Here is a 27102-nt window from a genome sequence, read left to right on the forward strand (position 1 = left end):
CTGTTATAACAGGTGAACTGAAAAGATCTCATTGACTGGATTAACAAATAATTTGGGCAAACTACAGAGCAGCTCCTCTTTGCCACAATAGTGCCATGGCTATGCTGTTACTTTATTAGTGTGCCCTTATGAGAGAGCTGGTATTCACCCTGCCCATAGCTGTAACTCAAAAAATGGTTGCTGCTGATTCATCTTGCAACAGAGACTACTGTAAATGTCTTCTCCAGCGAAACCATTGAGAATATGACCACTTAGCATGTATAGGAAACCAAATACTACCTATGTTTCAGAAGACATCTGATGAACTGAACAAGATATTATACCAGGGGTAGGCAACCTTTTTGAGCCGGGGGCCGGGTTGCTGTCCCTCAGACAACTGGGGGGCCGAAGCCAAAAAATAAATAACTAAATAATTTTTTAAAAATTTAAATAAATAAATAAACCGGGACAAATGTAGGACAACATTTTCAAATTGTGGACACTTTTTTTAAAAAAGTGGAGGACACGCAAAAAAAATTGCTGATTTTTTTAAAAATGTTAATATAAATGCATGTTTCTGAGGTGTCTATAGACAATTGCCCCCCTTGCCCCTGCGTGCGAGAGGCCAAAGGCCCTGGCGGCAATCGGCGGCAGGGCCAGGCTGAAGCCGATCCCAAGGCCTTGCCGGGCCGCATCCGGCCCGCGGGCCACAGGTTGCCTACCCCTGTATTATACAAATGCTAGTAAAGAAAATGTGGTTTATAGATCAGAGGTACATGAAATATGATTTAGTTTTAGATCACAGTGGGTATGTGTCCACAGTGAGGTAATGTGGCATAGTGGTTTGAGTGTTGGACTACAACTCTGGAGACAAGGTTTCGATTCTCAGGCGGGTTACAGACGGGCAAAAAGGGGTGTGCTCATGACGTCATGAAGGTATAGCCTTTAGACAGCCCTTACCTGAATGCTGCCATGAACGCGCCACCTGCACGCCCCAAGCGGGAAGAAGCGGCATTAAAAAGGTGCCGCTTTTTCCCGCTTCTTTTTGATAAGCGGTGTACGTGCGCATCTCCGTATATAAGCTGCTGCACCGGTACGCCAGAATTGTTACGCCGCTAATTTAAGTTGCCCATTTAAAAGCTCCGTGTCTGCTGCGTCGCATAATGAGTCGGGGTCCTGGAACATGCGCAGTTTGCACTGAGGCTCTAATTAGAGCGTCAGATGCCATGCAGATGTGGAAGCTGCAGCCTAACCCTAGAGCAACATGTACGCATGCACTGCTAGAATTGTCGAAAGTTTGGAATTTAAAGTGAACCCCTACACACATTCCTGCACCATTTTCACCTAACAATAAAAAAACGCTAAAACTTTAAATATTTACATATGTACAAGGGAGGTGATGGGGGATGGCAGGGGAACAGCGGTGGCAGCAGCGACAGCAGCGACAGCTGTGGCTGTGCATTGCAGATTCAGCAAGAGCGCGGGGACCAAAGGAGAGGAGGCATCCATGATGCTGGTGACACTGGCAACGTGCAAGCGGACAAGGATGCCAAGACCAGCTGATCACCAGCTGGCAGGAGGCCACCTTTGTTCTTGGGTAGGGCAGGGGAAAAAGTTTAAAGGGGCCTGGGCGCTTTAAATGTGCACATACGCTTTCTGCCGCCGGTGCTGACCGCCGCAGTTGCGCATCTGCCAGCCGGCAAAAGAAAAAAAAAGCCGTGTTTTGGCCGCCCGTGCGGAAGCTGCCTCTCTCTTTGCAGCGTCCTGCAAGGCGGCGGTATGGAAGCTGCGGGTAAGAAACGGCCCCAGGTGAGGCGTCTTCACTACCCCCAGTGTGGAAGCCCCATCCACCTTAGCCACACCCCCGGAGCGGGCGGTCTGGAGGCTCCGTATTCAGGGGAAGACACCTTCAAGACGTCTTCCCCTGCCCGTCTGTAACCCACCTCAGTTCAGCCATGAAACCCACATGGGTGGCCATGGTTTTGTGGACTGATTTTGCTGGCTTCTAGCATTCCTTGCTCAGCCTTGACTGGTGGCATTGATGGGTGGTTGGAGTATGTCTTGCTCAAATTGCTCAAATTTGTGTACATATGTAATGCTGGGATAATATAAAAGTCCCACAGACAAGCAATAAAAAGGAAGTACCCATTTGCTAAGGAGCAAACAGGTCCACTTTCTTCTAGTGGCCAAGTATGGGCACAAGACAACAAGCAGCATGCATTGCCTACATATCTCCTGTAGTTTCTGTGAGGTTGTTGTCTGCATGCATCGAGTTATATGATAAACTGGAATAAGTTAATTCATTTCCCCTTCAGACCATGATGGTTTGAATAGCAGTCACTGAGAGGTGGTGCTGATTTTAAACACCCTTCAGTCAGTTGTGTCCATAGGATGTGTATTGCATGGACATGGCATCATGGGAAATATATGGGGAAAGGCGGAAGAATGGAAGTCTCCACCTGTCTTGGCTAGTCTTACCCACACAGCTGCAATCTTTTCACCTTGCTGCTGTGGTTGTCCCTTCAACCACAGCTTCATAAACATACATTAATACATGGAAATGTTTAGCTCCATGCTGTGAAAAGGCTCCCCAGATAAAGTCTGAGCTTCAAGACCTAAGAACAGTTTGCAACTGCCCTCCATAATCTTCAATTTATTTAGGAGCTTCTGAAATTACCCTTAAACTGAATGATGGGCAAATAATAGTGAGACGCTAGGCTGTTTTAATCCCAGTGAGGACCTAGACATTCATCTTGCAACAGAGAGAACTGTAATGGCTTTCATCAGAAAGGTGAAATCATCTCCCACGTTGGACATATTTTGTGAAGTTTGTCTTGTAATCTATTTCTGGGACTACCTTTTCTTCATACCTGCATACTGGACCTTTCCTTGGAGCTGTTCTTTTGTAGCCTACTGACCAGTTGCCCTTTCTTTCACCTGCTATTCGTACAGAAGAGGAGAGGGACCAGTGGTTTTACTGTTACAGGACACTGTGTCCCAAACTAAATTGGAAAACACAGATAAATTATGAAGTCCCATTCCTGCGGGAAACAAGCCCTATAATCTGAGATTATCCCAGTTAATAAAGAGAATGGAGTGGCTGTGGGCAGGGTGGGAGGAATACTGTCTCTTTCGTTCCTGTAACCTCCTGTGAAAATTGATTGCTGGGTTCTAGAAAACTTCAAAGTCATGCCTCGGATGTTGTTCTCTCATTACAGCTTCTCAAATGCTCAGTTGATCTTGTGATCTGAAAGCTAAATGCAAAATACATAAATTCGTTTTCCTCATTGTTAGGAAGTTCCCACTGATCAACGGGTCATTACATAAAAGGGGGCTTCATGAAATTTCATCTCTTGGTTAATGTTTTGAATGCTACTCTTGGTCATCATGCAGACAAAGGCCTTTATCATCATCTATCAGCTCTGCAGTGGTTTGCCTGGGAAGGATTTGTTGTCTCAAAAAGTTAGGACTGAACAATGCCTATGCAACACTACTGCCATTAAATTTTGGACCAGAATTTTACAATTGAGACTGTGACTTTCTTAACAACAGGGTATTTGCATTTGCAGAGAACAAGAGAACCTCAGTTTTCAAGGATATCAAGTGGATCTCTTTAGCTAAGAGGGCCTGGGGCAAACATGGAATAAGGTGCTCTGGAATCAGATCTCTGATCTGCCCTGAAGATTGCTGGGTAGCCTTGAGAATCAACCGATTTAATGTAACAGACAGGTTTATTTGGAGAATGACAAGGGATAACCCCACATATCCTGGCCTGAACTCCTACAATGAAGAGCAAAGAGCATTTAAATAACACATCACTGTGAAATATAGGCTACAAGTTAAGAAATGCCAACAAAATCTATGTGTCAGGGGATGTCACGCCATCCCAACTAATGTAGATACCACCATCACCAAATGTATAAGTGCGCCTTGCCTTAGTATTAAACTGTTCTCCCCTCTCCACACTGTATTCCATCTGGGTTTCTGAAGGCAGCACCCTCAGCATGTCTGTGACCTTTGGTAGGCTTAGCCATAATGGTGCAGTGCAGCATTACTGTGTCCTTCTCGGTCACTTGCTCTCGCCTTCCGTGTGGGGAGTTTAATGCAATTGCGTATGCCTTGAGAGTGTGGTGGAAATGGGGCTGGGTCTCAGCTGCTCTGTGTGATTGACTGGATATTTTTAGCTCCGTTCTTAGAGCTTAGATTGCCTTACATGCGCCAGCCATTGATTCGGCTCTATTATACTCACATTTTGGCTGGGTTTGAGGAGCAGGAGAAGAATACAATTGATTGTTAGAGCCGTTATTGAATTGATGTCTGGAGAAACTTGTTTCTATAAGGAGAGATTGTCAACGGGTATGAGGAAATAGCCAAGCTTGAAGGGCCTGCTTTTCGGTGCCACAAATGTGGCAGGGCTAAGTTTAGGTGATGGATGAAGCTGGAGGAGGAAGGCCTAGGAAGAGAAAGGAGGGCTAAATGAACTCTGCTTTGGGGGTGAGGAAGGAAAGGGAGAGGGAAACCGGTCTGTTTACTGCGCCAAAAAAGGCCTCAAAATACAGACAGGCCTCTTTTCCAAAGCCTTACAAGAGAAATTCGTGACTGTCTGGTGTACCCTATAAGCCTCTTCCTAATTGCTGACTATCAGGGCAGTAGGATAAGCTCTGGATGTCTGCATTACGTCACCAAAGGCTGGAATAGATTAAGAATCCATGCAGCTGCTTTGGCAGTGTATGAGGTGTGTGAGTCCCAGAGCTTACCCTCACCTGAAGCAGTCATTTCCTAGGTGGGGATGGTTGGGGGGACATATAGTCAAACCCTAGGGACGCATGCAGCCCTCTAGGATGTTTTTTTTTTAAAAAAAACAAAAACAAAAACTCATGATCCTTCCAAACTGTTCAGACCTTTTTTCTGCTTTCTCCCAAAAGGATGAATTGCTTCTCCTGAAATCCTACAGGAGCAAAAATTGCCTTTTTAAAGTTTCACTTTGTCCCTGCACTCCTTAATATTAAAATGGTTCCTCCCCCCCCCTACCCAAAACCAGGACATTTTTACAGTATATGATTATAGTGATATGGATCCACTTTTATTCCTATGGCACCATCCTATGGAATCCTGAGATTTGTAGTTTATGGAGGATGATTTTGTATTCTCTGCCAGGGAGCTCCTCTGGTGCCTCTGATCAAACAACAAACCTCAGGATTCCATAGCATGCAGCCATGGCAAGTAAAGTGGAATGTTAGTGCTGTGTGAAAGAGCCCCAGAAGTGGATGTCTGTCCACTTCAAGGTTGTTGGTTCTTTTTGGAAAGTCCCATGAATAGTGTGATAGTGGGCCCCTCAATCCATCACACTTGCCAACCACCTTGACCAGACTGTTGTCTCTTGCCCCCATCTATTAGACTCAAATTCCCATCATCCTTTACTGATGAGCCAGAATGGATATGGAAGGGAAAATGGGGGGAAAAGCAAATATTTTTCAAATGAAATAGTTGTTCTGATAACTAGGACCTGGAAAACAGTTAAAAGATGAGGGAATCATGATGGACGTGGTCTTTGGTATGAATTTGTAACTATGTTGCAGGAATCAGCTATTTTTAATTTAAAAGATTGAGACTGGAAATGAAGCCATTTAATCTGAATAATCTGGTGGTACATTGGTATCTTCCTGTTCCAATGAAGGGATAATGGATTTAAAATATGCATATTATCAGTGTCCCCCCACCCCTTTTCATCCTCCCCTCCCTTTTTTTCTTTTTGCTACAAGAAAACAAAACACTGAGTCAGTCCTCCAGGGGTTAGGCTTCCTTCACACTGGAAAACAGTGGGAGTGATATTTCCAAGAGCATAGAAATCCAAATCTTTGAACTTGCATAATAGGATATTATCATATTGATACAGGAAATACAAAACCCAAGTGTTTCTTGTGAAAGCTGGCCAAGCATAGAACACTATTCCCAAATGGAAATATTAGATGTTAAGTAGGAATATTTAGTGGTATGTGGTGGTGGTGTTTTTAAATAATTTTATTCTAAAGTTTCAGTTGGAAAAAACTACACCCTGATATTGTTTGTTGTGATGGTTTGGAACAAAGGTAAATAAATAAACAAACAAACAAAAGCACAAATTGAGAACTTTTGTGTTCTTCCATATATTTTCTACTGGAAGTTCAGATTCTCCTAAAATTAAAGGTATGCCCACTTTCTCCAATTCGAAGAAACAGTTTTTAACCTCTGATTAATTATATATTATTTTATTCCTGGCAGCAAAACTGTCAGGTTCCCTAAAATTCAAAGCCCCTCCCGAATACTCCAGGCCTTACCAAAACCTTATTGTTTTTGAGGACAGTAAGTTACTAGATAAACAATACATTTTGTACATCTGACATTAGATGTCAATCTAACAGATGGCTCTCTCACAAACTGTTCCAGAAGTGTTTAATTGCTGCCATCTGATTGTATAAACTTGAGCACATCAGATTTATTCTTTAAGCCAAGGGTGGGAATCATGTGTTCTTAGATAACAGCTCCCAGCATTTTTTTAATGGCTATACTGGCTGAGGCTGCTGGGAGGTGCAGTCCAACAGCATCTGGAAGGCCTCATGATATACATTCCTGCATTTAGACTATAACTTTCTCTGCATTGTTGTCAATTGTATTTTCCTGGCAGCTGAGAATCAGGTGGAATGATATCTGTTGGTGTGTTGTTTTTTATTTTAGTTTTGCTTTTGTTCTTTGGTTTGTATTGATTGCGTTTTGTTTTTACATGTTGTAAAACTGCCCAGGAGACAATGAAGAGCAGGGTGAAAATTCTTAAACAAACAGCTGTGGAAATACTGCATTTTGGGAGCTTGAAGCTTCTACATGCAGGAATAGAACTTGGAATAATATAGAATCTACTTTGCTGTAGGAAGGTCAATGTCTGGGCTTCCATCTCGTATGTTAAATGTGTTGGGTAACATTTGGCACCCAAAGACAGCCATGTCTGGGCTATAGCCAGTGAAGTTATCTGTGTTATTCAGTCACAAGTACCCAAGGATTTGCAGCTCCAAAAATGGCCATGCTCACAAGCCCATTTTTTCTCTCCACAGCATGAAGTGTCTGGTGAGGAGCACCTTTACTCTGATTTCCCAGAGATTGATTTGTCCCAGTTGGATGCCAGTGACTTTGACTCAGCCAATTGCTTCAGTGAGTTGCAGTGGGATTGTGAGCGCTCCGAAACAGAGTCCAGCCAGTACAGCACAGACGACTCGGAACTTTTGCAGGTATTTGACATCATGGGGTTTCCTGTTACTCTACAGAGTTGGCTGTCAAGCATACATTTCCTGCACAGATATCTCCCCCTCAGCTATAATACCACTGTTTGTGGCACACTGTAGTTTTTACAGTAACCCACTGGAGGGAAGAAACTTTGGCGCGTTACAGAAGGGGCGGTCTGCCGCTGCCTTCATTTTCAGCATGGAGGAGCCCCAGCGTCCAAACCACGAGGCTCCTCCGCGCTGCAAATAAGAAGCGCAAAAATGGCACTTCTCTTTGCGGTGCGGATATGACGCCACGAGGTGCCAATGGTGCACTCGCAGCGTCATATGCACTGCGCAACATGTGGACACAGCGCGTCCTCTACTTAAAGATGGCGGCCCCTGTGTGGAATGGGCGCCGCCATTTTGTACGGACTCGGTCCGTATTAGGGTTAGGGGCGTCCGGAAGTGATGCCCCTTTCCAATCCTAATACGGACCCAGTCCATACTTTATGCCCGTTTGTAACGGGCCATAGTTTCAGAATGGGAAAATATATTGTGGGCAGTATGGATGTGACTTTATTCCTTTTCAGAAGAATGACAGTGGTAGCTACCTATAGCAGAATTAATATTTGAACCTAAAACACTAATAGATTTTGTAGCAATGATTCAGAGGTAGGAGGAGCTAGGAATATAGTTTCCTGCTTTCAAGAGTTCTGGGACAACATTTTAAACTTGTTTTCTTTACATTTATGTGGAGGGAAAATTCTAGCATCTGCACAATCTGCAAAACATTGCTATTCCATAGATAAGCAAAGTAAAGAAATGGGTTCTTACTCATAATCTAAAGAAAGGAATGGAGTCGTGCAGCTTGCAGGCAGTACCCATGGCCATTTTTCGAAAGCCCCCAAACTTCTTGACATTTTGCTACTAAAAAACCCACACTTGAACTGGGCCTCCAGTGAACAAAACTCTTGGCACAAATTGTGCCTCCAAACTTTGGTTTAACAAAATAAACACACATACATCTTTTTGGAAGAACCAAAAGTGACATTCTGGTCACTTCCTGTTTCATTGAAAAGGTTTGGTGTAGCCAATGGTGAGTCCATGGGCTGGGAAAGGGCCCATCGTAGAATCATAGATTTAGAAGAGACCATCAACCCCCTGCCATGCAGGAACTGTCAATCAAAGCACCCCTGTCAGATGGCCATCCAGCCATCTTTTGGAAGCCATAAAAACCTCCAAGGAAGGAGATTCCACCACTCTCCGAGGGAGTGTGTTCCACTATTGAACAGCTCTTACTGTCAGGAAATTCCTCCTAATGTTTAGGTGGAATCTCTTTTCCTGTAGCTTGCATCCATTATTCCAAGTCTTGTTCTCTGGAGCAGCAGAAAACAAGCTTGCTCCCTCCTCAATATGACATCCCTTCAAATATTTAAACAGGGCTATCATATCACCTCTTAACCTTCTCTTCTCCAGGCTAAACATCCCCAGCTCCCTGCGTTGTTCCTCATAGGGCATGGCCCATGAACTAGCTAGAATTGCCAAGCCCTAATTTAAAGTAAAAACACATCGCCCTATATCTTTAGGAACATTTTTTCCAGTTTCCAGTTTCCTTACGTCCTATATTTGGTTGGTGTCAAATGTTGATATGAACACATGAGACTTACTTATACTGAATACCAAATTGGAGAATGCATTAAATGGATTATTATATTTACATATCTTTCAATTTAAATAAGAAAAAGTGGCTGCCAGCACCTTGGATCAGGACCATGGCATGGGGAGGAATCTTAAATCAGGCTATTTTCCTGTGTGGAAACACACACCCAAGTCACCCATCTTGCTTACTTACATCTAGACAAAAAAGATTGACTAGATAGGTCCAGAAGGTGACATATGCCTCTTAAAGCAATGCTTCTCATGATATCTGAGATGGAGGACTGGCAGGTTTTTTCTTCCTAATGTACAATATATTGAGCCCATTGGCTACAGCTGTTTCTTTCTTTCCTGGAAATCTGCAACAGAGCAGTAGCTGATGGCTTGCAGACCACTACTGGTCAACCAACCACCACTTTGAGTAGCAGTGTCCTAGAACTGATCCCAGCCACGTTGGCTGAGGTGGTTGTGAGATCACTCCTTAAGAATCCGTTTGTGGCACTTATAGGGCAAAGTGATCAAAGGGTGGTGATCCAACTCCAGGTGGTGGTCTATGAAACAGTATTATCTACACCCATTTCAATCTAGATTTGGAATAAGTTTAATATGGAAACAACCTTGGTCACTCTGATGAGTGGCCTTTAACAAGAGAAATATAGAGGTGTTGATTCTCCTTGATCTCTCAGTGGCTTTACATGCCACCAGCCATGCTTTCTTGTTAGTCAGGCTCGATGCTGAGGTTATAGTGACATGATGTTTGTGCTCATGGTTTTAGACAATTGCAGAAAGTAGCTTTGAGGGAAATTCCACTGGTTACTTGAGCTGCGAGGTCATGTGAGGTTCTGTCTTTTCCTCGGTGCTCTTTCATATCTGTGTGAGTTCCTGGAGGTCATTTGAGCTTTTGGAGTGAGGTGCCTGTAACGGAGAAGCACTCCCAGCTGTCCAATCAGAAGGCAGCTGAGAGCCAGCCAATCGCCGGTGGGCTGGAACGTTTGAAAATTCCGAATGGTCAGTAGGGGAGTCAGTTGGGACTCAGGCAGGAGAAGGTTCAGTTGGGGGTTGGAATGTTGAAGAGTTAGGACCTGGAACCCATAGGACCTGGAACCCAGAGAAGAAGGGTTTTCAGGGGTTAGAGAAAGATGGTTAGGGGTAGAGTCTGAATGGGAAAAGGCTCCCTACCATTATACTGCCAGGGCTCTAGAAAAGAGAGTGCCTGGAATAGAATATCCTGCGGGATAGTGTTAGTTAGGAGAACTGCTAGGTCCAGAGAGGGACTGGATTAGGTTGATGAGTCTAGGGAAGAGAGGCTCAGAATAGCCAAATTCTAACAGGGGGTTGTGGTTATATTAGATCATAAGAGATATTGTTAGCCTTGGGGGCGGAAATAGGAAAAGGAATTGTCTAAAAGGGATGCGAAAGTCCCAATACAGTGAAAGGGAAACTGGGGAAAAGAAGAATGAATATAACTAAGTAACCTGTGCCTGAACTAGAAGTTACATAATATCATTCAGTTCAAGAAAGAGATGTTCAACCTTTTTGTTTAATAAAGTTTATATTTTGGTTTACCTAAAAGCTTGTCAGTCATACATCTCAGCTCCACACTACTATATAAAGAAAAGACCCTACCGCCAGCCCTTAAAAAGAGGGTAGTCATTACGAAATTGGTGGCAGCAATAAGGAAAGAAGGGTAACCGTTACATAATTGGTGGCAGCTGTGGGATAAGTAAAGCCCAAGCGCCTGCCATCTTTAAGTGGGGGTCCGTTACAGTGCCAGCTCAGTTTTCCAATGTAGTCTTGATTAGTTAAGCCTGTAGAGTTGCTAAACCTCTCTCTGGATGATAATGCATTGGATGAGGGCTGATAGAATGTGGATCTTATATAGATGGAGATACTACATGTCACTGGTGTACAACCAGTTCTGGATAGGGTTGCATTCCCCTCTTCCCAAAAAAGAACAAATGTGTAACCTGGGGCTGATCCCAGATCCAAAATGAGATCCTGGTTGCTTTGAGAGCTTTCTTCAAGCTTCACCTGGTTCATTAGCTACTGTCTTTCTTCTACATGGATTTCCCAGGTACAGAGACCAATGCCTGATAAACTTAAGATCAGATTATTGTAATGCATTATAAGGAGGATTGTACATGAAGATTGTTTGGAAGCTTCTGTTAGTGCAGCATTTGGCAGCTGGGATTCTGGCTTCAGTAGGTAGAACCATGTCAAACCAATTCTGGAAGAATTACATTGGTATCCTATTATTTCCTGGACCAAATTTGAGATGCTGGTAATTTCATAAATGAATTAAGGTGCACCTCCCTCCTTACCATTCTGCCAGCACATTAAGACCATCAGGGGAGACCCTTCTCTATGTGCCACCTGTAAGCAAAGTGCATCATGAAATCCCCAGAGGAAGGTACAACCCTTTCAAATGCCCCTTCTGTATACAACATACAAACTGATACCAGTGTTGTATGGCTTTAGATGCCAAAAGTTAAAATAATTGCATTTGTCCCAACATTTTAAACATGACTACTTTATTCTGCTTGTGTACTTGTTAGTTTGATGAGGCTGCTTTAAATTCCTCATCATTTTAAATAAGGACAACTATTTCTGGTATTCTTCTTGTCAAATTCTCTCTCCCCCCCCCCCCCCTCTCTCACACACACACTGAGAGGTGGAGGATGTGAAAGGCAAAAGCCATAATTCTCTTTCTCAGTACCTCCAGCCAATTCCTGTCTTGGTTCTAAGCCCCTTGCAACAGATGCACGGACGTGGGACATTCTGTACAGTCTTAGCACAAAACCCATTAATTCCTCATCATGCAGGCTCATTTCTTTCCACTTTCTGGAACAGCATGGGGAAGCTGAGGAAAGGTGGCTGTGGTAGGGAGGGGGTCCAGGCTATTAATATCTCTTCGGCAGATGATTAGTGCTCCATTAATTTGCACTTGGTTTCTAAATGGAGCAAGTGTAGTAAAGCTAATGAGGAGGTAGAAGAGTAGGAGAAGAAGGCCACCAGGCCAGTCCTCCTGTGATCTATTATTAAAAGGAAATTGCAGGATAATGCCTTGAGCATCCAGCATGTTTTCCAACCCCAAACCTGATGGATTGTTCTCTGGTGGATGGGAGGCAATAAAACGGAATGGTGTGGAGTATGGAAGGGGGGCAAGGAAGCTCATGGGGAGTAGCACAAAGTGACGTGGCCTAAGAATGTTAATTTCTCATTATGCAGAAAGCTTCTTTTATCTGACTCTCCACTTCAGCATCACCTTTACCACTCTGTGCACATAGATATTTATAGCTGAAACTCCCTCTCAGTGTGTTGCTTGTCCTCTCTAAATATATGCAGTCCCATTATACAAATCATCGAGAGCCGACGGTGGTGTATAGAGTGATGAGCCAGCAGGGAAGATTTTTAAACCACACACCTTACTGACAGAGGAAGTGCTGGGAGTCCTTTTGCATGCCCACATCTTTGTCCTCTTTTCAGTATTACTCTTGCCTTGATACATGCACATTGCACACACAGGGAATTACATGCCTTGTCTCCCATCAGGGTGCATTGTACTCATGATATGCTCAATGTTCTCATTATCTGGACATGTCATGAATTGTTGTTAGCTGCAGTTCTCCCCTTGTTAACTTGAGTCATCCTTCATGTCTCTAGTCATGTGCCTATGATATACCTGCTGCTGCCTTCTCAGTCTAGTTCATCTGTCTGTTGGCCAGAATTAACAAAAACTCCTGCCACGCTAAACAGAGCTTTAATTTCCCTGTATTCAGGCTTAGGATCACAGCCAAAAACTCTGCCACAGATCCAGCTTTGTGTTAACCACTAGCCAATTCCATGCAGGCAGGAGTACATCAAGCAAGTGTGCTGAACAGGCTGGCAAAGAGAGAAGTCCCTTCCTCTGTGGCCAGTGTGCAGAAGCTAAGCAGACTGGTGAAGATAACAACAGAGGGCTCTCTTTTTTCTCTGCCAGCCTGCTTCACTTCCAGCCAGCAAAATGTTGGTGAGGCTGCTTTTTGCTCCTCAGCTCTTATGAGTAAAAAGAAAGTAACATTTTGGAGGCTTAGCAATGAGATGGTCTCTCCTTCTTTCCAAAGATGCATCTATTTTTTTTACAAGTGACAGTGAAGAACTTACAGTCTATGCATGATATTCTGCTCCAGACTTTTCAGGTTTCTGTCACAAAGCACTATTTTAAAAAATGGAATTCAGTTTGTAAGTGCTCTCTGATTGAACTGTATTTTTAATATACTAAACATTATAATTTTATGCAATCAAAGTTGTGTAATATACCATAGTATGTATACAATATGTTTTATATTACTAAAACAACAAAGGAATTTTCATGCTGTAAAAGATGCTAATATGACATTTTTAAAATATCAGAAAATTCAGTTTTTCTAGGGGGGGAACCCTTTTAATTCCAAAACTTTATAATTCCCAGAAATATCTCTACACAATATAATTTCAAGATATGAGACAGTTGGATCCCTTTTGTCTATTTCTGGGTGTAGTTAGGGTGAGGTTGTGGAAACCACCTGCAGTGTCACGCACCTAGTAACCTCAAACTGAGCAGTAACAGAAGATAAGACAAAGTGAGAGAACAACAAATCATTTTTTATATTGGCTGAAGTGGCTGAAAACTGAATGGGAAAGAATGAGCACACTCACGCACACGCACACACACACACACACACACACACCCCAGACAAACATGATAAAGTTGTTCCTAAAATCTGGTGTGAATTGGTGAAGAGAAAATGGCCTTGATCTGTTACATGAAAGGGGACTATGTGTACACGTGTGAATTTGCAGACAAACTAGGAATGTTAAACTTCTTCTTCTTCTTTTTTCTTTTTTTGGTCCTTGCACATAAGAACAGAAAATTCCATACATTTCTCTCTGCTGCTTAAGATTAATTGAATTTTTGTGCATTTTTAATTATATTTTTCTGTATTAGAGAGTTATGTGAAAATTTTATTTGTACAAAAACATTGTATGTTGTGAAAAATATTTTACACAATTTTAATGCAAATATAGTGTGTATGTGTGCATGTATGTGTGCATGTGCATTCAAGTCATCCGTCAATTTAGGGTAACCCCATAAATTTCATAGAGTTTTCTTAGGCAAGAAATACTCAGAGGACATTTTGCCAGTTCCTTCTTCTGAAATGTAGCATACAACATCTGGTATTCATTGGTGGTCTGCTAGCCAAATGCTAACCAGAGCTCATCTTGTTTAGCTTCCAACATCAGATGAGATCTGGTGACTTTAGGGTATTTATGGTCATTAATATACATATCACCAAAATAGCAGACACCAGTTTGCATAAAATTCACTGGCTACTAGTCTTTCTATGGACAGATTTCAAAGTGCTGATTATGACCTTTAAAGACCTGGACAGTTTTGGGTCCAAAGTATCTTAAAGATTGTATCTCCCTATGAGAGTCTGTATATTAAGATCTTCAGAGGAGGGCTTCTTCATAGTCCCATCACTATCACAGGCATATTTGGTGAGAACCTCTTAGTGCAGGGGTAGGCAACCTGCGGCCCGCGGGCCGGATGCGGCCCGGCGAGGCCTTGGGACCGGCCCCAGCAAGGTCCTGCTGCCGATTGCCGCCGGGGCCTTTGGCCTCTCGCGCGCAGGGGCAAGGGGGGCAATTGTCTATAGATGCCTCAGAAACATGCATTTATATTAACATTTTTTAAAAAATCAGCAAGTTTTTTTTGCGTGTCCTCCACTTTTTTTAAAAAAAGTGTCCACCATTTGAAAATGTTGTCCTACATTTGTCCCGGTTTATTTATTTATTTAAATTTTTTTAAAAATTATTTAATTATTTATTTTTTGGCTTCGGCCCCCCAGTTGTCTGAGAGACAGCAACCCGGCCCCCCGGCTCAAAAAGGTTGCCTACCCCTGTCTTAGTGGCTTCTTCCAGGCTGTGGAGCATCCTTCCACGAGAGGTTGGTTGGGTTCTTCTCTGCTTTCTTTCTGCCAAAGACTTGTTTATTTAGGCCGACATTTGGTATTTAAATTTGAATGTGGTATGAAGCAGTTTTACATTTTAATTATATCTTAAATGTATTTTAAACTATTTTACCTGTGTGCTTTTAATTAGAATTCTTTATTTCATTTTTTTTAAACTTCTGTAAATACAGAGTTTCTAAAGTTCTGTAAATACCTATTCAGCCATAGAAATCCACTGGGTAACCTTGGACAAGTCACACACCCTCAGCCTCAGAAAACTTCCTGATAGGTGTGCCTTAGGGTTACCATAAGTCAGAAACACCTTGAAGGCACACAATAACAAATCTATGTTAGCTGGACTTTGTTTTAAAAATTTTGGAAGTTATTTGAGTCCTTTCCAGGGGAAAGAAGGATATAAATTAAGTAATTAAAAACTAAAACTAAATGAATAGAATTGCATGTGCTGATTGATGTATATAGATGCAAAGTTAGAAATGGTTTTTATAATTTAAGTTGAATGGCAACCCACCACACCAAAATAGGAAGAATTCTTACTACAGTGATCAGTAGGCCTGCTATCCAAGTGCTAACTGTGGAAGGGCAACATTTGTCCTGCATGGTCCTTTCAACAGAGGATACCTTTTTAAAAAAGACTCTCTTCTGGAAGCCCTTCAAATAGCAGTCTTCCATAAATGAGGACCTGTGGTTCCCCATTTCCCCCACTCCACCCCTTTGTCCTACACAGATCCTGCTGCTGACTGACTCAGTAACATCCTGGTTTGTCAGAATATTGGACAAGAACTGTAGATCTGTGTTATAAAAGCTAATATGATTGCTGCTTAGTTCCTGTAAGAAAAGAAGAGCCTGGCCCTTTATATTCTGATTCTTGTGACACTTTTTAACAGGGGCGGTGGACTGTCTGCTGAAGCTCTTTGAAGTGTCTCCCAGGAGTAATTGAGAAGGGAAACATGAACTAAGAAGAGCATGGGATAAGAGCTTGCAGTTGGGCTAATGGAGGATAAACAAACTAGCAAAAGACACTTCTTCCCAGTTGCTGACCCTCCTTTTCCATTTTTAATATTTCAACAGGAGCAATACATTTGCTGTATAGTGAAGAAATGTTTTCAGGTCTTTTCTTCTTTTTTTAAGTGTAAGGATAATCTTGGATTTCAGGTTGTTGGTACTTGCCAGGCTGCATTTTGTAGTGGAATCATCTGATCCTTACTTTCCAAAGGTCCCTTCCCCACAGTGATACCTTTGCCATCCAGCTTTATGTTGTTCTCGAGAAAAGGTCCAGGATGACTGACAGGCTGTCATGGTGGGATGCATAGTTTCCACTGAACTTCCCAAGGACAAGATAAACAGAGCAGAAATGCAAAAGACAGGTCTTTCAGGAATGAGCAGAGTGTGATGAAACATATCCTGCTGATGTCCTGCGTGCAGAGATCTCTTGCCAGTATCGGAAGGAAAATAAAATTTGCTCAGAGAATTCAGCCTCCTTGGTGTCTTCTTCCTGGATGCTGCCATGATAACTTTTAACAGAGCTGAATCAAATACTTGGGGTAAATGACAACTCTTGACAATTCCAAATAAGTGCTCCGAGCCAGTGGGGGCTCTTGGTTTCTTTAAAGGCAAGCATACTGTTAAGTCTCTGAGAGCCAATGCACAGGTTTGGGTGAGTATGTGACACAAATCTTCTTGTGACCATATCACATCAGAACTCATATGTGAAAGATTACTTGCTTGGAAGCAATCCTGCATCAACATGGCATTCACAGAAAAACATCAGCACATCAGGGAGAAGACTAGAAAGCAAGCCATTTTGTATATGCAATCTGAGGCAAAGTAGTTGTGTGAAGGATTCTACCATGACTACACAAGAAAACTTTCTGTAAGATGCCAGGGTATTGTGTGTGTTGGGGAAAGATGTGTCCCATCAAGCAGGATTTGGGACCTCATCTCCTGTGCCACCAGTGCACTATTTTTTTACTTTCTGCATGGCTAACTAAAGTTTAGATTACTATTACTTTAAAGACACAGCTGGCAACTCTCTCTCTCACACACTGCTTTTTGACTTCTTTATTCAAAAGCAAGCACTGGCAATCTAAATCTGGGTCAGGTTTCTAGCATGGGGATGAGGGACAATAATCCTTGCTACTTACCCTTCTTTTAAAAAATAAAAATTCCAGGTTTTAAAAACATTTTTAAAAAAGCAAGTGGAATAGTATGCTGGTCAACCAATCTAAGCACTATTTTTTGTGTGCCCAGTTTCAGAAGTAGTTGGTGGATCTACCGCTAGTCTGGAATTTACTGCTGCTGAATGGGAGCTTTGCTCGGGTCCAGTACCAGCAGGGCTGCCATTCAACTCAGAGCAGCTGGAGAAGGAGAAACAACAACATCCAGAGTGGATTCATGGCCCCCACCTAATGGTGGACTCACTAGGACCCCACATAGTTCAAGAGCTACCACCATCTGCATCCATTATAGTTTCATAGTGCCTTATATGTCTGCTCTTTTATGAGCTGCCATTTATAGCACCTGGATGCCATACAAGTGTTTGTATGTGTGTCATACGTAATGTAACATACATAACATACGCCAATATGGCAGTGGTTTGAGTGTTGGACTACAACTCTGGAGAACAGGGTTCGATTCTCCACTCGACCGTGAAACTCATTGAGTCATCTTGGGCAACTCACATGCTCTAAGCCTCAGGGGAAGGCAATGGCAAACCTTGTTTGAACAAATCTTGCCAAGAAAAACCCATGGTAAATTTGTCTTAGGGTCACCATAAGTCAGAAATGAGTTGAAGGATCACAACAACAACAACAACAACAACACAACTGTTTTAAGGACAACTATCAACCAGTAATGTTGCATTTATGTAGCATTTAAGATTTAATTTAACAGACTATTGCTAAATCCACTTGTTAGTCCCAACTAGGCTTCCTCAGTCAGTGGAAGTTGTACAGACATTGACTTACTGAGTTCCTGTCCATTTAGTGGGTCTGCCTGAGTGGAGACCAACAACTGTATTTAGGCCTAAGTGTTGTTAGGTTAGCAGTTGATTTACTTCCTGTCATTCCTGATATGCTGATGCAGCATCATAGCTTAATGTAGGTAGTAACCATGTTATGTAAGCTTAATGCAAGTAGTAACCATGTTATGTACCATTATTTTCCAAACTAATAAAAATAAACTTACCTTTTAAAAACAGACAAACTATAGCCTTTTAGCTGTTGTAAACTGTTGTAAACTGTTCTACTGGGTTGTAAATTAAGATTTTAATGATCAGATTTGCACCATTTCTCAGAAAATACAAGGTATAAGGGAAGCTGTGTTTCACTTTATTTACATTGGTTCTCTAAACTGGGATTTCATCTTGATTTAAATCAATCCATCTAACTGTAAAGTACCATGTAGTTAGGAATGTTCTTCAAGGGAAACATCTAGGCTGAAGTACTGGCCTGTTTGACAACTCGGTTGGCCACAAGAATCTTACGTTGGCCCCAGAATCTTATGTTGCATAACATCTGGGTTCCATATCAAGAAACCCCACTAAATGTTTTTGTAGAAGAGAGCTTCCTAATGTTTTGTATTTGTTGCCCCTTATTTTGCCTTGTTCCTTGGCTTCTGGTCTGGAGAAATGTTTTGAACATTGCTCAGTCGGTAATTATTCAGTAATGCTCAGTAATCACCTAGCTAGGAGAGGAATGTTTTCAGTAGATCTAACCTTCAGGCATGCTCATGGTCCTCTAGCCAGCAATGGAGTCATTGGAAGGTTCAGGAGGTGACTAGGGAAAAAGGGAAACCCAGTTACTCTCTTCCTTCAGTCTGTTGTTGTTGTATGCCTTCAAGTTGTTTCTGACCTATGGTGACCCTAAGATGGACCTGTTACAAGCTTTTCTTGGGCTGATAGTGTGTGACTCACTCAAAGTCACTCAGGCCCGATACAGACGGTGCAGAAGCGCCATCATTGGGCCAAAAATAGGACTGAGAAGTCTGCAGCATCCTCACGCTCCCTATCCCTAGTTCGTATGGACAGCACCATTTTGGAAGCACACCGTCCATACAGCACACGCAACGATGGTGTCACACATTTTTTAAAGAGGAAGCCCACAGTCCTGTTATAGTCATTACTAAAGACCTTGCAGTATGGACGGCAAGGGATCTGCTGCAGTCACCTGCAACTCTTGTGGAATGTTTGTCTTCTTGCCTACAGAAATGGAGAACTTCACATGCACCAAGTGCAAGTTGGTAGCGCTCTTGGAGGAGAAAGTGCAGCAGCTGGAGTCCAGAGTAGCTACAGTTCAGCATATTAGGGAACAAGAGGATTTCCTGGACACAACAGAACTAACGATCTTGGATGAGTACCACGCAGAGGAAGATGCTAAGGTGGAGGAGGTCACTTCACATACACAGGAGGAAGACAGCTGGAGGAATGTCACAAAGAGAAGTAGGCCAAGAAGGGATTCTTCAGGGAGCTTGCAGCTAGAGAATCGATTTGAAGCTTTTTCCCTTATCAAGGAGGATGAAGAAGAGCAGCATGGACAGACTTCAGGGACAGAGCAGGGGAGCCTGAGAGTCCCACCTGAGGGAACAGTCACTGCTAAGCCTCGGAGGAGGCGTGTGGTCATAGTGGGGGACTCCTTGCTGAGGGGTACAGAAGCAGTGATTTGTAGGCCTGACAAGATGTCTCGAGAGGTGTGTTGTCTTCCAGGTGCAAAGATCCGTGATGTGACAGAGAGGCTGACAAGACTGGTCAAGCCTACTGACCAATACTCCTTCCTTTTGGTCCACGTGGGAACCAACGATACTACAAGACACAGCCTGCAGAACATCAAAAGGGATTACGAGGCGCTTGGTAGGAAGCTGAAAGGAATGGATGTACAGGTTGTCATCTCGTCTCTTCTGCCAGTTGAAGGGCATGGTCCAAGAAGGGAGAGGAAAATAGCAGATGTGAACAACTGGCTCCGCAGATGGTGCCGCCGAGAAGGATTTGGATTCTTCGATCATGGGCTGCGGTTCCATGAGGAGGGACTTCTTGCAACAGATGGGTTGCATCTCACGCCAGTTGGAAGAAATGTTTTTGCCAACAGTCTCAAGAACTTGATCAGGAGAGCTTTAAACTGAGTTCCGTGGGGAAGGGAGACAATATTAAGGAAGGCGAAAGGGATGGCGAAAATAGTCAAACTGACATAGAGGAAACAAGGCAAACAGTGCAAGGACCCAACAATGGGAGGCAAAAAAACTTGCACAGGCAGCAAGTAAAAGGGAACCATGGTCTGCGATGTCTCTACACTAATGCACAGAGCATGGGAAATAAGCAGGATGAACTCCAACTCCTAGTACAACAAAGCAAATATGATATAATAGGCATCACCGAAACATGGTTGGATGAGTCTTATAATTGGAATGTGAAAATAGAGGGGTATAACCTTTTCAAGAGAAATAGGCCAAACAGGAAAGGAGGAAGAATAGCACTATATGTCAGAGATATTTACACCAGTGAAGAGATCCAGGACATCAATACTGGCAGCCAGGTGGAGAGCATGTGGATAAAAATTAAAGGGGAGGGAAACAACAAGGATATTATTGTGGGAGTCTACTACAGACCCCCAAGTCAGACTGACGAATTGGATGATGCCTTTCTAGAACAGATGACCACAGACTCAGAAAGGAGAGATGTAGTAGTAATGGGCGACTTCAACTATCCTGATATTTGCTGGAAGTCAAACTCAGCAAAATCCTCAAGGTCTAGCAAATTCCTCACTTGCCTGGAAGACAATTTCATGGTCCAAAAGGTGGAAGAGGCAACAAGGGGGTCAGCTATTTTAGATCTGATCCTAACCAACAAGGATGACTTGGTTAATGGGGTGCAAGTGGTGGGATCATTAGGTGGAAGTGACCATGTTCTCCTGGAGTTTGTTATACAGTGGAAAGGAGAAGCCAGGCAGAGTCAGACACGCATCCTAGACTTTAGGAGAGCGGATTTCAGTAAACTTAGAGAAGTATTGAGGGCGATTCCATGGTCAGAGGTACTAAAAGATAAAGGAGTTCAGGACGGATGGGAATTTCTCAAAAGGGAGATACTGAAGGCACAATTTCAAACAGTTCCAGTGAGAAAGAAAAACGGGAGAAGTCTCAAGAAACCAGGATGGATGACTAAGGAACTTTCAACTGAGCTAAGTTTGAAATGGAACATGTATAAGAAATGGAAAAGGGGGGAAATCACGAAAAATGAATTCAAAGAAATAGCAGGCACGTGTAGGGGTAAAGTCAGAAAAGCTAAAGCACAGAATGAACTCAGACTTGCTAGTGAGGTTAAAGACAACAAAAAGGGTTTTTTTGGATATGTCCGCAGCAAAAGTAAGAAGAAGGAAATGGTAGGGCCACTGCGTCGAGAGAATGACAAAATGTTAACAGGGGACAGATAAAAGGCAGAATTACTCAACACCTTCTTTGCCTCAGTCTTCTCAGAAAAGGAAAAGGGTGCTCAACCTGAGGATAATGGAGCAGAGGACAGAATAGGGGAATTTCAGCACAGAATAAGTAAAGAGACAGTAGAGGAACACCTTGTTAATCTAAATGAATTTAAGTCTCCGGGACCAGATGAACTCCATCCAAGGATATTAAAAGAACTGGCAAATGTAATATCGGAGCCATTGGCAATAATCTTTGAGAACTCCTGGAGAACAGGAGAGATCCCAGCAGACTGGAGGAGAGCAAACGTTGTCCCCATCTTCAAAAAGGGAAAAAAAGAGGATCCCAACAATTATCGTCCAGTTAGTCTGACATCGATACCAGGAAAGATTCTAGAGCAGATAATTAAACAAAGAGTCTGTGAACATCTAGAGGGCAATTCCATAATCACAAAATCTCAACATGGGTTTCAGAGAAACAGGTCATGCCAGACAAATCTGATCTCTTTCTTTGATAAAATTACCAGCTTGGTAGATGAAGGGAATGCTGTGGATATAGTATATCTTGATTTCAGTAAGGCCTTTGACAAGGTTTCCCATGATATTCTTGCAAACAAGCTTGTAAAATGTGGGCTAGACAAAGTAACTGTTAAATGGATCTGTAATTGGTTGACCGGCCGAACCCAAAGGGTGCTCAACAATGGCTCCTTTTCGTCGTTGGAGAGAAGTGACCAGTGGGGTCCCACAGGGCTCTGTCCTGGGCCCAGTGTTATTCAACATCTTTATCAATGACCTGGATGACAGAATTGGGAGCATACTTATCAAATTTGCAGATGACACCAAATTAGGAGGAATAGCTAATACCCCAGAGGACAGGACCAAGATTCAAAATGACCTGAATAGACTAGAAAGCTGGGCCACAGCTAACAAAATGAAATTCAACACGGAGAAATGTAAGGTATTGCACTTAGGGCGGAAAAATAAAATGCACAAATATAGGATGGGGGACACCTGGCTGAATGAAACTATGTGTGAAAGGGATCTAGGAGTCCAAGTAGACCACAAGTTGAACATGAGTGAACAGTGTGATGCGGCAGCTAAAAAGGCCAATGCAATTTTAGGCTGCATCAATAAAAGTATAGTGTCTAGATCAAGAGAAGTAATAGTGCCACTGTATTCTGCTTTGGTCAGGCCCCACCTAGAATATTGTGTCCAGTTCTGGGCGCCACAATTCAGAAAGGACATTGAGAAACTGGAGCATGTCCAAAGGAGGGCGACAAAAATGGTGAAGGGTCTGGAAACCATGTCCTATGAGGAACGACTTAGGGAGCTGGGGGTGTTTAGCCTGGAGAAAAGAAGGTTAAGAGGTGATATGATAGCGCTATTTAAATATTTGAAGGGATGTCATATTGAGGAGGGAACAAGCTTGTTTTCTTCTGCTCCAGAGAACAGAACCCGGAACTGCAAGCTACAGGAAAAGAGATTCCACCTCAACATTAGGAGGAACTTCCTGACAGTAAGGGCTGTTCGACAGTGGAATGCACTCCCTCGGAGGGTGATAGAGTCTCCTTCTTTGGAGGTCTTTAAACAGAGGCTGGATGGCCATCTGTCAGGGATGCTTTGATTTGGATTTCCTGCATGGCAGGGGGTTGGACTGGATGGCCCTAGTGGTCTCTTCCAACTCTATGATTCTATGATTCTACGTGCTGCTTCCACATAGACCAGTGTGTGCGTGATGCCACTGCGGTGCTGCAGGGCTCTTGGGGCACCCTTTCAGCATCGTGGGAAGGAGCTCCGAAATGGAGCTCCTTCTATCTGTGTGCTTCGCTGGCACAGCCTCTACATCACCGTGCCAGTGATGCAAAGGAGAAAGGGGCCGGTGAGGCTGCCCTGCCTCCAACCTGTCAAGGAAAGGGGGTGGCTGCAGACCACCCCTTTTCCATGGTCTGTACTGTGCCTCAGTGAATTTCTATAGCTGAGCTGGGAATCAAACCCTGGTCTCCAGAGTCTTAGTCCAATACTCAGTCCACTACACCAACAGGCTACAAACCAATGAAGGATCTAGAGCAATTGAACCAGTGATAATCTGGCCCTGCTTGACATCTCCCTGTATACACTTGGAGCAATAGCTAACTTCCCCCAAGTCCCACTCCTCTGCTTCCTATAACCTGATGCTTTCCAGGTCTTTGCATTTTTTCAGAATCATACTAAAAATGGTCATTAACAAGATGTAGTTCTTTTGTTGTTGTTGTTGTTGTTAATGTTTCTATTCACACCTGAGGACAAACATTGCTATGATAGCTACAGTACATTGCTTCATGCCTTTAGATGCTACAAAGCCAGTTCAGCAAATTAATATTGAAATAAATTGTCAAAAGTTAAATTCTACATGACTGCATTTCAGTTAGCGTTTAGACTCCTGACCCATATCTAATTTTTGGGAGGTTAAAGGTGCTGAGAAGGCTGGACTTCAACAAGTCAGAACTCTAGAAAAGCCACATGGTTAATTCAGCTTGTAAAATTAGAGCAGCTGGTTGTTAAAATCTATTGGCTCACCAATTTAACTATAATCCGATATAAACTGTATTCTTCTTTATCCTCTCATTGGATTTCCAGGAATGATAGTATACTTCATTACTGTTCGGATACCTGCATGGCTGCTATTTAGGAAGTAGGTTGATTGGTGTGTATAAACAGTAGTTGCAACCCTTAATACATACACGTTCCAGTTAGATAACATTCAGAATTGGTTGGGCAATTCTGCTTGGTTTCCTAGAAATTCATAGTGGGTTCCAGTGACCTTAGGGCCATTGCAGTGGTAGTATGTTTTGATAGTGACTTAAATCATCAGAGGTATTCTGCAAAGCTGTACCAGGAATTTTGCCAGTATTTTGCTGATTGTGCCTCATTGCAGCACACAGTCATCTAGATAGCATGGATTAATTGGCTATGCTGTGAGGTGGTGTGGTTTGGGCTAGTGCATAGAGGTTCATCTGCTAAGGCATGAACATCTGGCATCCAGCTTTGTAAGATTTCTTCAAGGTAATTATACGATGTCAAGAATCATATATGTGCACATCATTCTCAAGATTTGTGAGTTTTCCTGTAATCACACTCTATCCTCTCTTTTTTTCTTTGATGCTCAGAGTCACATATTTTTTCTTTTATGTGTATGGAGTCTGGGTGAGGCCAGTTGTCTACCATAATCTTTACAGTGTCATTGCCACGAAGAAAGCAAACCATATTGGAGGTTACTTGTATGATGATGCACCTGTGCATTTCAAATTGATTTTAGTCATTGTATTAAAACTTAGGTTGAGGAAGTTCTGGGATTAAAAAACTATTCAGTCCTCCTGACATCAGTGGAAGAGCATTAAGTGCATGCATAAATCTTGCAATCAAATTGGGATTTTAAAGCATTTAAACTAATTTCAAATGAGCAATTTAGTTACTTCTAGATTTTATAGCTGAAGAGTGCTTTAGCTGAAAAATTTGCAATGCTTGTTAAATTTCAGTACAAACTGAAAAGAAAAGCCAGCAGAACAAAGACTAAGCTACAATCCATTCAGTCTATACCGAGTTTATATCCTTCAATTTCAGACCTACCAATTAACGGTAGAATAAATTTTATTCAGAGATCAAAGCTGTGTACTGTGGTCTTGATGATGCTTAATTAGAAATAAATCCCACTGAGTTTAACAGGTCTTAGTGTGTTTAGGATTGCAACCTTTGTTGATTATTGTACTAATCAAAGTGGAACTCATTATTCAGTATGTCATGTATCTTAGTTGACGTATATTTAAGACTGTGATCTTATTGTGTACTTACTCTGAATCAGTTGAATGTACCTCTAGAGAAACATGCATAATGTTGGGCTATAAAAGAGAATCAGAGAAAATAGGGAATGTCTAAAGTGAAGACAGAAGCTGCTGTCTTGAAACAGTGGGTTTTTAATTTATGTTTCTTTTTATGACACCAGTACTAAGTTCTACTTCCAGCATAATCCTTCCAGCATAAGCTCTTTTCCTGAAACAGACATATACATATATAGGAATGCAGTTTTCAATTCATGAAGAAATAAAACTCACCTCTGTGAACCTGGGTGACTGCAACTGCAAATTAAATCCGTTTGTTGTAGAAATAACGTTCATGGATGGATGAATCTGCTAAAGCTCCTCATGCCTTTTTGAATGATGTTCAAACTGTGCCCAGATGAGGACCAACTTGCCAGAAGACAGGGAGACTGGTGTAACACAGAGACATTAGCAAAGGCAGAAGGAGGACATTTATTGGGTATTGTTGTTGTGTGCCTTCAAGTAGTTTCTGATTCATGGTGACTCTCAGGTGAACCTATCATGGGGTTTTCTTGGCAGATTTCTTCCAAGCAGATTTGCCATCACTATCCTCTGAGGCTGAGAGAGTATGACTCACCCAAAGTCACCCAGTGAGTTTAAATGGCTGAGCTGGGATTGGAACCCTGGTCTCCAAAGTCATAGTCCAATACTCAAACTGCTACACCACATTGACTTTCTTACTGAAGATAAGAGAATCTATTTCTCCCCACTTATCATATTTAGAGGCTGAACTTTGCAAAATTTTCTAAACCTTGATAGTCTGATGGAGGCCATTAGATACAGCTCCTGTGTTATTGACATCTATGATATCCAAAACATGTATGGATTCAAATAATCCTCTATAAATCTTATGATATGCACTGAATGCCTTTTTCTGCCCCCTGGATACAGTCATCCAGAGAGAAAGTGGGTCAGCAAGATGGCCCTGGCCCATAACACAGAAATAATAATGTTTGCAAAGACTGCACAGTGACATTCATGTACACTGCATTCAGAGCTGAATTAGGCAAAGGAACTACAACTTCCATGTTGCAGTAAAATGTCAACCACAACATACAGTTATCCCAATTTTTTTTTTAATGGATACCCATTCAAAATGAGAATGTGATAGGCCAAAGTGACATGTTCAAGCCATGGAGCCTGCTTCCAATAACAGTGTTAAGTTGGTAAGTGGGAGGATGTAACCAGACATAGGTTGAACATCTACCATTTTACCTATCCTCCATGCTTTCTTTACTTTCTAATCTGATGAACCTTGCAGATCTTGGAGAGTTATTTTTAAGAATCTGGGAATATCATGACATGCTGAAACCATGCATAACTGAGCAGTAGTTGTCTGAACCAGTCATCCTTCTCTTGCTCAGTTAGGAGTAGCTTTAGCATGTCATTATAGTTATTCTTCTGAAAAATAACTTTCCAAAGACTCTGCCTTTGTGTTTAACCAATAAAGGTTTTGTGAAGGAGTGGGCAACTGTTAGGGGTTAGGAGGGTGAATTGGCCTCCCAGATAGGGTTCCCATATCTCAGGGTTTGCATCTGCTTCTCCAGTTCTCAATGCAAGGGGGAGGAATCTCAGGGTGGTGGGCTGCCTTGGAAAGTGTGTGTGTACATAGATTGTTATTATTTGTTAGATTTAAGTTGTGATCCTACACTGTGTATACATAGTATAAATCTACACTCACAAAGTTACATGGTGGTTGTTGCTACACCACCCTTCTGCTGCACACAGACATTGTGCAATTAGTAGTGTATCTGCAAATGTGGTTGCTGCTTCCACAATCCCAGTGAATCATATTGAGGGCACTGATGAGTAGTCAAACACAGTAAAAGAATATGCAATGCATGTGCAACAATTACAATTGTGAGTGAAGAACTAAATGAATACTTTAATGGTTGCTTTTCATTGCAGCACATAGTCATCTGGATGGCAGGGATTAATCTGCATACAAAATTTGATTATACTGTACAACTGTGAACTGAATATG

At 42.4% G+C, this 27102-nt stretch overlaps 1 protein-coding gene across 1 annotated transcript in view; it reads left to right on the top strand.

Moving 5' to 3' along the window:
- Positions 1-6764: 6764 nt before the first annotated feature.
- Positions 6765-27102, top strand: part of PPARGC1B (PPARG coactivator 1 beta) — a 58309-nt gene continuing 37971 nt past the window's right edge. Inside the window, exons 1-2 of the mRNA XM_089519612.1 lie at positions 6765-6776; positions 7065-7238. Of these exons, the coding sequence (XP_089375738.1) occupies positions 6765-6776; positions 7065-7238 (186 nt within the window). The remainder of the gene's footprint in view (positions 6777-7064; positions 7239-27102) is intronic.

Source organism: Sceloporus occidentalis, unplaced genomic scaffold, assembly GCF_023333645.1.
Source record: "Sceloporus occidentalis isolate IW3139 unplaced genomic scaffold, rSceOcc1.0.p SCAF_1, whole genome shotgun sequence".
Taxonomy (NCBI): domain Eukaryota; kingdom Metazoa; phylum Chordata; class Lepidosauria; order Squamata; family Phrynosomatidae; genus Sceloporus; species Sceloporus occidentalis.